This window comes from Dermacentor albipictus, chromosome 5 (assembly GCF_038994185.2).
Source record: "Dermacentor albipictus isolate Rhodes 1998 colony chromosome 5, USDA_Dalb.pri_finalv2, whole genome shotgun sequence".
In the NCBI taxonomy this organism is placed as follows: Eukaryota; Metazoa; Arthropoda; class Arachnida; order Ixodida; family Ixodidae; genus Dermacentor; species Dermacentor albipictus.
In genome coordinates, this window is record NC_091825.1 from 56,799,809 (window position 1) to 56,813,140 (window position 13,332).

General features: G+C 44.5%; 1 protein-coding gene across 1 annotated transcript in view; it reads left to right on the forward strand.

The window, feature by feature from the left end:
- Positions 1–9,286, forward strand: part of LOC135911193 (uncharacterized) — a 39,539-nt gene extending 30,253 nt beyond the window's left edge. The window contains exon 6 of the mRNA XM_065443383.2: positions 4,778–9,286. Coding sequence (XP_065299455.2) covers positions 4,778–5,116 — 339 coding nt within the window. The 3' untranslated portion in view covers positions 5,117–9,286. The remainder of the gene's footprint in view (positions 1–4,777) is intronic.
- The last annotated feature ends 4,046 nt before the right edge of the window (positions 9,287–13,332 follow it).

Below are 13,332 nucleotides of genomic sequence, written 5' to 3' on the forward strand. Positions count from 1 at the left end.
GAAAAAAACTGCGAAACCACTGGCAACGCAAGTGGGATGCAGAAATAAATAATAAACTGCACGTTATAAAGCCACAGTTAGGTTTCTGGCCCTCCCCAACAAAATCTCGGCGTACAGATGTCCTATTCTGTCGCCTCAGAATAGGACACACATTTGGGACCCATCATTTTCTACTTACTGGAAAGGAACCTCCAACCTGTGGTAGATGCGGTGAGAGGCTGATCGTCCTCCATGTCCTCTTGGAGTGTCGGAAAGCTGAACCTGAAAGAAAGAAACATTTTCCGCTTGCATACCGTTATTACATCCCTCTACACCCGGCTATGTTTCTTGGTAAGGAACCGCTTTTTAACACCAAGGCAGTCCTCGACTTCTTAAAGGATGTAGTTCCACACGTTATAAGCCCAATAAATTGGTAGAGCATCCTCGCTCCAGAGGATGCCGCTGCGATAATTGTTTTGAATAGCACACGCCTCCAGGCCCTTGTGTTTCAAGGGCTCTGAGGAGGCAGTAGTGCTCTAGCATATCTTATTAACCTGAAATATTTTACAGCTCGTATCATTCTTTTTAAATGCATTTTAATGTTCATAGTACACGTCATAAGTCATCGCCATAACCTTATTATACAGATTTTACGCACTTTAGCGCGACCATATTTAAGGCCCTTCTACAGCCATGTCACACCAACTTCATAGAACTCATGATTTCACTGCAAACTCATTAACACGGACATGGTGCTCTTTGGCCATACTTGGCCCTTGCGCCATAAAACACCAAACATTCATTCATTCATTCCTTTGCTGGGTGACACTTCTCTGGGCAGAGTACATGCTCGCACAACCTGGTGTGTCGTCGCCTCCGCTTGCCCGCATTCTTTTTTTCTCGGGCGCCGTCTCAGGTTTTCTGAAGCCAAGCACCACGACATCTGCTCTCTCCGCCCTGTTGTCTGCCATGAAGGATACACGGAAATGTATGAATACCCAGATTTTGGAATATCAGTTCGTAGTACTGGGGCATTGCTAACATTACAGGGAAACTGAATAATGAGTGTTACTCTGAAAAGTTCAGTATTCCAAAGTTGGTAGTAATGAAATATTTTTACATTGAAACTATAAGAAGTCTGCAGGGGATTTCTGAAAAGTTCGTTAATGTGGTGTTCGTAGTAACGAGGTTTTACTGTAGATGTGACTGCAGTTTTTTACCTCTGCTTGTTGAGTGAGAAACGATCGCTGTTACCATTGCCGCGCTGCAGTGATGGTGAGGAACGGTAGTGACACAACTGCAAGTCACAAAACTATCTCATTATTGGGTGAGCTTGCGGCCAGAAAAAACAAGTAACACCGAAAGCACAGCAATAGTGGTGAGCACCATCGTCAGTCGGTCAAATCTGATCTGCGAGTCAAACACGTCGGCAGTTTACTGTATTCGTTGCATGATGTTCGCAGTCACATAATGATCGTACCTCTGAATTCTTTTATCAAAGTTGTATATTTTTTCCTCACCTAATGATCTCGCCCCAAACTTGCTGCTGCAAGAGTCGTCTGCTGTTCCCGCTGAGAGTGATTGTGCCTGAAGGCCAAGTGCCATCTATCGAACGCTACGTAAACCACTTGTCAGGACTCGCCGAACCGACTGCATGCACCAAACCAACATGAGCAGCCCTGAAGCAGATGAACTGGCAAACAGCTGGTGGGCCACTTGAAAATGAACATGAGCTTGTATTGGACTGACTTCGACATCTCACAGGCCACCGCAAGAGGACAACGCTGAACAACATGAACTGAGCACAAATGCATAGTGTTCATAAATAAACTTTAAAACTGAACAAGATTGCTACTTCTTCTGTGGCACTTACAGAGCCTGTCCTGTATCGAAAGGGATGAGGGACATTTACTTTGCCAGCTATGCTGTGCATGGTACTCTGGGCAGGTAACAAATTGCGAGCTACGACAGCAGTAGCCACATTTAAATAGACATGGGAGAAGTGTATCGTATTAAGTTACCGTATTGTGTATACCTTTATGGCGCCGTTTACATTACAAATGGAATATTTGCCCACCCTTAGTGGAAACATAGTGTATTAGGGTATAAAAATCCCCAGCATGTCTACAAGTGTTTCCATGTCCAATGATAGCTGAGCGTGGCAGTATCGATTTCTATCTCCTCAATGTGGGCCTCACAACATTACCGCCACGAATTGAGTAACTTGCCAATGTTAATACCATTTTGACACATGTAATGTACTCACGAGCGAAAAGAAATTGGTGCAGTAGCTATCGTACGTGCACCTTGCTCCGTCTGTCGCCATTTTTGTTTTGATGTCCCGCACTTCTACAGCAGTAGCCTCCGGTTGGTTGGCTGGTTGTCATCCCGCAGCAAATGTGTTTCCATAATTCCTGATAATGCCGTATATTCGCCATCTTGCAAGGTGGCCACTGCATTGACTGTGCTCCCCGAGCATGGTCCTTTGTCTTTGTTTGCTTGTGCTAGGTCTATCTTGGTGCCATTTTGCCACGGGGCAATATGCAAGTTACATGGCTGCCTACAACTTAAAGGTTATTGAGTTCGCGCTCAAGCATGGCAACCGTGCTGCCAGCAGGCACTCCAGTGTCGACGAGATCTGTGTTTGGTCCTGGAGAAGTCAGTACAACAAGCTTACGGTAACAAACAAGACGCGCTCGGCTTTCTGTGTTCCGAAGACCAGCAAGTTTCCGCAAGTTGAGATGGCGGCCTTTGAAGATGTAAGGGTACCTCTGCAAAGAAGGACATGCTGTATCACTGGAAATGATACAGAATCAGGTGCGTGCAATCCCGAGTAAGCAGGGGATCGTGACAAAAGACTTCCGTGCAAGCTCTGAATGGACAATGCGCTTGACGCAATAGAATGGGTTGTCATTGAGATGGCGTACGTCATCATGCCAGCGGCTCTCGTCTTCCCATGAAGACCGCTTTGTCACGAGGATCCGCGAAGGTAAAGGCTTCCTCTTGTCCCAACTAGGGGATGCTGACCAGACTCAGCTGAACTTTGACGTGTCTCGAAGCACGACTATTGAGAGAGGTTTCCGAAGTGTCCTACACAAGATGTCGGCTGTAGGAAATGATGCACAGTGATGCTGGCAGTGATGGCAGACGGGTGAAAGTTGCCTCCTTATGTGACACTAAGATGTAAGAAACTTCTGAAGGGATACTTTCCCTGTGGTATCTACATCCGAGTTCAGGAAACGGTTTGAATGATGGCAGATCTTATGGTCGATTGAATAAAGACCATTTGGGGACAGAGACTGGGAGTTTATTGGAAGAAGTCAAGGACTTCTGTTTCCCTTGCTCCTCTTGGTGGACTGCTTTCGGGGTCACCTTGCGGATAGCGGTCGGGCAAAGCTGAAGGAATCATGCCCCGACATCGCAGTCATCCCAGGTGGCCTCACGACACTGCTACAGCCTCTTGACGTGTCCTTGAACGTTTGAAGGCTGTATGCAGAGTGAATGGCCACGGGCCAGCATGATCTGACGCCAATCAGCAAAATCAAAAGGCCGTCTGTAGTGTTACTTTGCATCTGGATCTTGAAAGCATGGAGCCGACTCTTGGACGAGGTTTAAGAGTTACGAGAAGACCGTGCTATCGAACTCACTGGATGGGACTGAAGATGACTTTCTACGGGACTGTGACGCTGCCTTCAATGATAACAGTGCACCCTCTGAAGGGGAAGCCTGCAGCGACGATAGTGCAGACCCCGACTTAGAATAAGAGTGAGCCAACTCAAAGGGATTGAATGAGAGAAATAAAAGGGCGAGGTACAATTCATGTAGTGCATACGGAATGCTTGCATTTGTTACAAAGGTAAGCCTTGTTCAACTTGATTTTTTAGTTTGCTCACGGTAGCCATCATAAGAACTAGAACCTCCTATTTTTTTAATTAGCCATACTAATAATTGCATAATAATTGCACCCCAAAGTTAGCATCAGTTTTTTATAGAACAGAAAGTGTGATCATTATGTGAGTGAATAAGGTATAGGACGACTTATCCCACATTCTAGCATAATTGCTGGTGCTCACGTACATTCTAGAATGTGCAACGCTGTTTACATCGTGCATGCGATCCGATTACAGGCAACATTCTGTCGCTGTAGAATCAACTCAACTTTCCAGAATCTTTTGATGCAAGAAGGCATGTCTTTGTAGCAGTGGCTAGCCACTGAAAATTGTAAAATACGACTTACACACAACCTACAGACATGATAGCGTCGGATTGCAATTTGAATGTACGAAAAAACATATTTCTGTTACGTGGAAACTCGGAGCTTTGTTGTTCGCTTCGTATGAGATTTTTGGGTTGTTGTCAATCTCAGCTTCGGCCAAGCTTTGCACATTTGCGTGTAATTTGTTTATTCTCCTTTTCGTGTCCCTCGCATAATTGTCTAGTAATTAAACTCGTGAGTGTTTTACGTTGCCTCCCGTCTCATGTCTGAGGTGCCCAGTTGTTCAGGCTCATCACTGGTGAGTGATCATCGGTAACCTCTCAGCAGTTAGCAGTTAAATCACCCCTGAACGCATGCGGGTTGGGTTTGCTGGTTGCCCATTCCCTTTGTTCTGGAGAGTGCAGTTACATAACCACTATAATGTGACATATTCGTACCTTAAGAGGAAATTTTTGGACATAATAATGAAATTTTATTGTCATGCAACTCACTTCACAGTGTGGGCCTGCCAAATCCAATGCTGCACACTGCATCAAATTAATACCCGTCATCAAAGGCTGGAAATGCGCGTATACATTACAGGCGCAGCCCGCCGATGGCTACTCAAAGTCCACTGGCCAGAATTCAGCGCAGGCCGAGTCAGCGCTGTCTGAGGAAAGTGCCCGGACCCATCTCAACTTCCCCAGCATGAAGGAGCGTAAGGACGGCCTGCGCTCCTCGTGGAACCCGCTCCAGATGTCCCCGGCTGTAATCCAGGGCCCATGGCCCATGATCCAGGAGTACCTGGCCAGGAACGCCTTCCGGCGCAGGGGCACCGAGACTGACGACTTGGGAGCGCCTCCATCCACTTCCACAGCCTCCTCGGGTCGTAGAAAGGGGGAGCCCCGACCTTTGGAAGCATTTCGTCCCTGGAAGAACTGATCTTGCAAGTGACCTAGCTGTCTTCGAGGCATGCGTTTCAGCATGACATGTGGCCGTTGCAGCATGTGCTGTGCTCCCAGACATGATTATCACGAGAAGTGCTAACAAGTGCAGAGAACAAATATTATGAGAGCTTTGTGATGGTCCGTCCTTGTGCGATTAACTGTCCTGGCCAGCCTTTGTGAATGTGAGCAAATCCAGTTTGCATGTTCCTTGGTGTGTTTGCATGCAGCCTTGCGCTTTTATTTAAAGATACCCATAAATGCCCTCGGAGAGGGTGTTACTTCCAGGAGGGGGAGACTTACCTTCGCATGGTGTGATAAACAGTATAGTAAAGAAGTAGCAAGCGTGTTATAGTTAAATCATAAGTCAAGTAAGGAAGCGTGCAGATCATCAAAATATAAAGTGTAGAAGAAGTTACACTTTATCTACGGTTGCACAGTTATATACAGCACATGGCTGAAAGGGGACTTCCTTTGCATAATTCTATAAGACAAAATGATGCAAACAGCACATGTTCAACTGAAATGCAAAACTCAACTGACAGAAAGGAGAAAGTTTGGTAGTTAATACAACGCATGTAGAATGTCATTGATCACAAAAAGGCATTTGTGAGAAAATGCATGTTGTCGGTATCACTGTATTTAAGCATAACAAATTGCAGAAATGTGGCTCATCAAGAATGTAGATGAATATAAATCGTTGTAGGAAAGAACATGGAAAAAAAGTTAAAGATGACAACCAGCTTCTGTGCTCAGCATGCAGGAGGTCCTGGTACCTTTTGGAAAGATGTGTGATGGCAGATTATTCGAATCCGCTTTAGTGCATAATATGAATTAACTACACACAAGTGATTGCGACGAAGGAAGATGGCCACGGGGAAATCAAAGAAGCAATCAGAAAAAGCAGTGATTGTAAAGTTTATGAAAGACGTGAAACTTTGCGTCGCTTCATAAGTGAGAATAAGCTTCATAAGTGACTTCTTAGTGTCATGATGCTTGAATGATGCAAGTAATTGGAAAAATAATGTTCATGGCACGTTTTTGCACAAATTCAATGTTATAAGTTGGGTAGGCTTCATTTCATCTAGGATCCCGACTGACGGAAGCTTGTTCTATTTTTGGACGAACAAGTGTAAGGTACGAGTGGTCATGTATTTAGGGAGGCGCATGATTCAATGCATGTTTGACAAGGCGGAACGAGCGGATAGCTGGATGGCTGTTAGAGGATGGGTGCTTGGTTTTAGCTTTTGCCAAAAACGTCATGGGTTTGTTGAGATAATGGAAGAAAAGTCATTTGTAAAACAAAAGTTATGTCTCGTGTTTAGCAAAGAAGGTGTTCTCATGGTTTTTCTAGGTGTTCCTACAGACTTTTTTTTTCTTACTGAATAGGCTTCAAAGCTGCTTGCTGAACCAGGGCGTGGAATTGGAACATTTTATTTTGCTGAGAGGAATGTATGTTGATTCTATCAAGCTAATAAGCATATTCTTGAGCCACATCCAGTTACCTTCAACAGTCCTCTCTGAATAGATGCCAAGGAATTGGTTAGAAAATGCAGATTGCATTTTGAGCTCATTCTAGTAAAGTTAGCTTCCTTGTAACATCTTATGTACTTGTTGGTAATATCGGTGTCTATTAGATAAAACAGCAGAACCACCGTTAGTAATGTCGTCATGAGACAAACTATCAGCAGGTGGCAAAGTTAAAGCAAAACTCAGGGTCATCTGTTAGTATTAGGCTGAGAATGTTTGCAGATGAAGCTGTCATTTGTGTAGGACAAGTGATTAGCTGGCTTAAGGAAAAGTTAAGACAAGTTCGAAGAAAACATTGCTCCTGTGGTAGGGTTGGTACAACAGACAACATTGACCAATTAATACCTGGAAAGTTGAAGTCCCTGAAAGTAAGCACAGTTAGAAAAGTGACTGGTTACTATATTGAGAATCCTTTGAAATTCGTCTGAAATTGTCCCGCTCATTTTAGAGGGTTCATAAAACGCACCTATAAGTAAGAACCTGAAATTATGTTTAGTCGTGACCCATAAGGATTCTAAAGATGTATCAGCTGGAACATACGTGGCCCTAAACTGCTCTTTAACAGTCCGCAAAACACCGCCACATTTTTATTTGCTTTGAGTCACATTGAGAGAGTTTTTGAACGCAGACCAGGTACTCAAAATCAGCAGATCGGACACTGAGTCATCAATCCAGGTTTCACTGAGCGCAAGTGGCGATGCTAAGCACGAATTGATGGTGGATGATAAATCCAGAGATTTATAGAGCATACTTGTAATATTCGTGAAGAGGAAAGCGATGCTGCCATCACATCAGTAAACATGTTGAGTTAACGCAGTAGGAGCACAATGGGAAGATGGCTTCGTATTGCGTGCGCATCAGTCTGCAGTGCTCTAGAGAACTTGTGTTGTGCAATTTCCTCCAGTGTGCTCATGTAGATGTCACTATTGATACACAGCTTGTTAAGACCGGCTCTACTTTATCACTTTATTTTCATGTAGTTCTAGAGAACTGTGGAAGCTTGCATCCTTTATCTCAAACTTCGTTGGTACCACAAGCAATGCTGAACAAAGCGTTGTTGAGCTTGTAGCAGTGGCTTAGCACCAACTCGTCTGTGATCTAAGTATTTTGGCATCATCCTGGTTGAGAAAGAAAAAACCGACCCAAGCAGTATGCCCTGGCAATGGAAGAAGCTTTTTAGCCAAATTTACATTTGCAGAAATCCAGTACAAGTTGCTTGCGTGCCTCCCATGTGTCATTTTATCAACATTGGTAATACTGTAAAACGACAAGTTGCACCCTACATTGAGCGGTTTTCTAAACTGTCGATTGTACCTTGAATTCCGTAGAGATTTCGATGCGGTTTGTGGCAACGCATGACCCGCTCCCTCCCCCTCCCCTTGACACCTTTGTTACCACTTGGAACAGTGTTGTCTTAATGGAGTTAACTGTTTCATTGTAGTTAGGTGAAGGAGAATGACAAGCAGTGGTGTCCACTTTGGATTCTAGTGCACTGTAACTTCTTCTAGTTTGTTCTTCAAGGTGAAATGAAGGTGTAATGTCTTACTGACAGTTTCAAGAATGCTTGTGCTGTTGGCCTCAAGCATTTGAATGGCATTATGTGCAAGTTAAGAATGTTATCTTTGAGGCTCTGTCACTGGCCCAGGGCTTAGCTCGATGTCACCCCAAAGGAGTAAAAAACACCACAGGTGCATAACAGACACACAAAAATGTTTTAAAGAAGTGGGTGGCCACGGCACTGCTATAAGGCACACATCATTGTCACCATAGCTGCAGACATCATGCAATGAACCTGCAGAAGCATGAAATACTAAATGTGTCATCCCGTGCAAAGCAATCCTCTGGCTCCTTATTATATGTGAAGATAGCACATGTGAAGGCTGAGTAGGACAGCAGCACTAAAGTTGAACTTGTTTACCAAAGCTTGCAATGCTCTCGGCAGACACCAAATGTCATTTGCAGCTTGTGAATGCATAGGTGGCCTGTTGTCGACATGCATTGTGTTGTGGTTTTGCTATATACTAGTATTTTGGACGCAAAGGGTAGTGTCTCACCGAGGCATACTATAGTAGCAAGGCACCACTTGACTGACGTGATGTCTGGTGATTACACGTGGCAATAACATACCGTGCTATGCTGAAACATCATTGTCCCCACCCATTCGTTTTTTGACCTTTTCTTTTTGCCACCGAATACAGAGGCTATGTATAGGGCTAGGCATCCTGTGTAGGCTCTGCGTGTGTTTGTTCCTCCCTCATGTCAGCTCACCAAGTGCAGCGAGTTTGCGGTGGAATGAGTGTGTCGCAACTTGTTTGTTGTAATCTTGCTTGGAGATCATGCAAAGAACAAGCAAATATTGAAGGCATGATTATTTCTGTTGTTTATTTATTTGTTGTTGAGGCAGTAGTACTGCTGTGCCTGAAGCATTTACCATTACGCTGTCCTGAACACTCACTTTTTTAAGACAGAATAAATCTTTTGTTTGTTTGCTTCGTTTGTTCATTGAGGGAAAGAAGTTGCACTGGAAGACCTGTACAGTTTGTTGTAAAGTGGCGCGAAAGTCCGCTGGTACTGTGGAAATGATTGTCACATGCTTACCTTGTGTTTCTTTGTAAATAAATGCTGTCACTATCTGTAACTGACACATAATTACTGTACTTATGTAATTATAAGGCAGTCACAGTTATAATACGACTTTCCAATTGGGAGACCTGAGAAAAAGAACTTAAGTGTACACACAAATAAAAGGTGATACAGAGCAGCCGACTAACTATTCAGACTCTGCAAGGATTGCTTGAAATACTGAATAATCAGAAACCCTCATAATGGGCGTGGGTTATATGTGAATTTGGCCTTAGGGAGTACCTTTACGGCACCACTCGCCACACTGCAGTGAAGCCACACTATGAGGCAAAACTTGTGCTGCCGTGAAGTCGCACCTCAAGGTGAAATTCGCGTATAATACCCCTGTCAAGCGGGCAAGTTCAGTGTCACTTCCGTTTTAAGTGCACACTCCTAAATATAAATGCGCAAGCGGAGTGTACTCGCAGAAGAGTGCACTCCGGTCGGAGTGCGTTCACAGAACGCACTTTGCTGGTCGAGTGCGTAGCCTCGCCACCAGCGGTTTCAACGGTACAAAATGTAATGCATAGAAAAAGGACACAGTTCATTTTCGTTGTTGAGCAGCTTTTGATAAAATAATCGGAGCAGAACTCTCCGATATTCTATTCTGGCAGGATCAAATACAGCCTCATCGCACAGCACCATCTTGGTCTGGATTGGCTAGGCATTCGTCTTGGCTGGCAGTGACCTGCAACACTCTTATAATAAAAATATCTTAATTTTTTGTTGAGTAAATATAGATTAAGATTGTTTTGTATTTATAATACAAGTAAAGCAATCACTTTTAAGTTTTTTATTTTAATCTACATATTAAAAAAAGCGATTTTAGTGTGTCACTATTCTTTTTTTTTTTTTTTACTGCGAGGGCGCTTTGTTTTCCCATTTAGCACCGCGTGGCGTAAAGTGTCACTCAAGGCCCTGAAGTGCACTCCCCGTAAGTGCACTTACCTAGCCTGCTTTGCAGGGGTATTATTCGCACCTCTTCCAGTGCAGGTTATACGTGCAAAAATATGGTACTGCCTCGCCTGCCAAGGTTTACTGGTTGGCACAATTTGCACTGCCGTGTGAATTACAGATCGCCAGAAATGTGGCACTGCTGTTTCCATATTGAAACAGTAACTGAAGCTATCAGCCCCGGATATATGGCAGGGGGCGACTTAGGATCAGTTTAAGGATCATGGGGGAAAAAAGCTCGCTTTACATTCGAATAAATACGGCAACATGGGCACAAAAGCTTGCGAACAAGTAGAGTCGGCATTGCCGTGCATCGATGCAATGGAATAGGTGTAGTAATCACGTCATTTATGTAATCTGACTAGTCTTTCGGACACATTAGATTGTATTGTCACATAGTGGTGACAGCGACTGACAAGGCTGCCAGACCGCTTTATTGGGCAAACTTGTGCCTGGACGCCCAAGTGATGTTCGAAGCACAACGATAACGCGAGGCACAGTTGTTAAAGGGACCCTGAAACGATTTTGGCGATTTTCTACAAACGTACTGAGTCGTTAGAGTAGGTTCTTCTGATCATTAATTGATGCATCTAAGTGCTCTGCGTAAAGCGTGTAATTTATTATAAGGTTTTAAAAATACACATCGCTGCCGATCGCAGCGCACTGCTCGGCGGAATTTTAAGCCGCCCCTACCCATATTAGGGTGTCTAGATAGGGGAGGTGTGATTATGGTGGCTAGAAGGAGAGGTGTCAGCATCGGTGCGCCGGAGAGGGAGCGAGAATTCATCCAGATGCGGCGGCGCTGCTGTCGGCTCCGAGATGCACCCCGCGCGCGCGCGCGCGCGCGTAGCAGCCGCTTTTCGTTGCAGCTATTTCACGATACCGTGCGGATCACAACAACGGCTGGTTGGCATACTTTTCTGACGGCTCGCTGCAAAGCGTGTGTTGGGACTGATACAGATGTTTGAACTTGCTTCCATATGTAGTACCTGCGTGCGCCGCTGGCACCTCGAAGCGCTGGAAGATAGTGAATGAAATAACTTGCCGTGAGCTTGTCACCGAAACAACGTCAGTGCAGTTTTCGCTTTGATGCTGCAGTGTTCTCCATGACGCCTCAATTCAGGTAGAAGCATCAGCAGCCATTCTTCAATGCTTTATTTTGATGCCTGGCACATCGAAAAGCAAGGTCTATTTCGTACAAGCTTTAATAAGCAAGACATTTATTTTGACACTCTTACAACTGAACATCAAAGCACCATCAAAAGAAAATAAACAGAAAATATGCATAAATGTTGGGGAGAACTGCAAGTTATACAAAACTCAGCTAAAGGAAGTAAAAAGAACAGTCAATATGCAATGCCAAAATGGGCATACACACATGGCATTGAGATTTTATTGACAAACACAGATGCAGTCATAAACCAGTTTACGAAAACTGATTTCTACCTATGTCAAACACGGCCAGATTGTGACATCAAATTTGCTAAGGGGACCTTTGTAACAATGTGAATAAGACATTACTAAAGAGTCACAACCTGCTGAGCACGAGGTCGCGGGATCGAGTCCCGGCCACGGCGGCCGCATGTCGATGGGGGCGAAATGCGAAAACACCCGTGTACTTAGATTTAAGTGTACGTTAAAGAACCCCAGGTGGTCGAAATTTCCGGAGTCCTCCACTACGGCGTGCCTAATCATCAGAAAGTGGTTTTGGCACGTAAAACCCAATAATTTTTTTTGAAGAGTCACAACAGACGACATAATTTGCGTAATGTACAATAACATAAAAAAAGAAAACCTTGTTGGTTGTGTTCATGTTGTGAAAGTTATGTAGTGCGTCTTAACTTCAAGAACTTCATCTTTTCTCTCTTTTTTTGGTTGGACGCATTTTCTCCAGCTACAAGAAAATGCAACCTTGTCAGTGTGAAGAAGCGAATGATTTGGTTCGTAACATCCAATTTGTGCTGCTCACAACCGACCATATTCAACCTCTTCACAGACAGGCAAGAGATGAGGTCCATGATGCTATCAGTTTTCAACTTGTTGAAACTGAAGCAATAGGTAAAAGCATCCTCCATATAGCTTTCTCCAGGTCTGCTAGGGACTCAGAGGGGTACAGGAGGCCACCTCTATCCATGTAGCGTGTGAGGCATGACTCTGCCGGAAATAAGCTCGAGTCCTCTGTGTTAAGCAACAGCCTGCTACATTCGTTGCACTTTGTCTTTTTTAACATGTTCCGGGCCACATAGCCACTGATGTAATAAGTGATCCGGCAGTCACTTTTTTGTCCAACAATTTCGGCGTGGTCAGGGAGTGCTTCACATGCCACAATCATTTCATGAACGTCATTGAGACGCCCCACATCTAGGAGCTCATCCAGCTTATTCTGTAGATTCATGGGATTAGTGCGAATGCCCGGACTTAGAAGGCTGCTCAGAACTGCTGGAGGAATGTTGCCACTGGAGGGTGACTGCGCTAAGCTGTAAAAACTGAGGCAATTTAGAGATATCAAAAATTGTGTCGGTGTAGGGTGATCATTGGAGCCAGACATTTGCCTCAGTATCCCGAAGAGGTTTTCAAGCGCGTCTTGGCACAAACGAGAAGTCATCAAGTACTTAAACTCCAGGCTTTTCGTGACATAGAGCAGGATGGAAAGTGTGCTGGTAAGAGTAACACGAAGTCCTTCGGCTGTTGATTCGCTCAGGAACCCTTCCTGCTTAGGCACAGCTTTTTCCCAGGTCGCTAAAAACTCCAGAAAGCGTTTGATGCTTGCTACTTCTTTACTGTCTGGTCTTAAACCTCGCTTTGAGTATCTTGATGTCATGGCATCGATGAGGTCTCTCATCATAGAGACAAATGCAGAAGTAGCCTTAGTACAGCCAGAGCCATAGCAGTGTTCCACTTGGCTGTTGTAGACACACAGGCCCCTTAAAACTTCATCACTGAAGAGGGTGAACGCCAAGTTGACCCGCATTTTTTCAAACCCATTAGGCTGGCAAACAGCCATGGTGACGTGCGGCATTGCCCTGAGTGTCACTGAACTGGAAGTGTTGCATTTGCAGGCCTCCTTTACATATTCGCTGCTAACTACCCCGCTTTGCACATACCCCG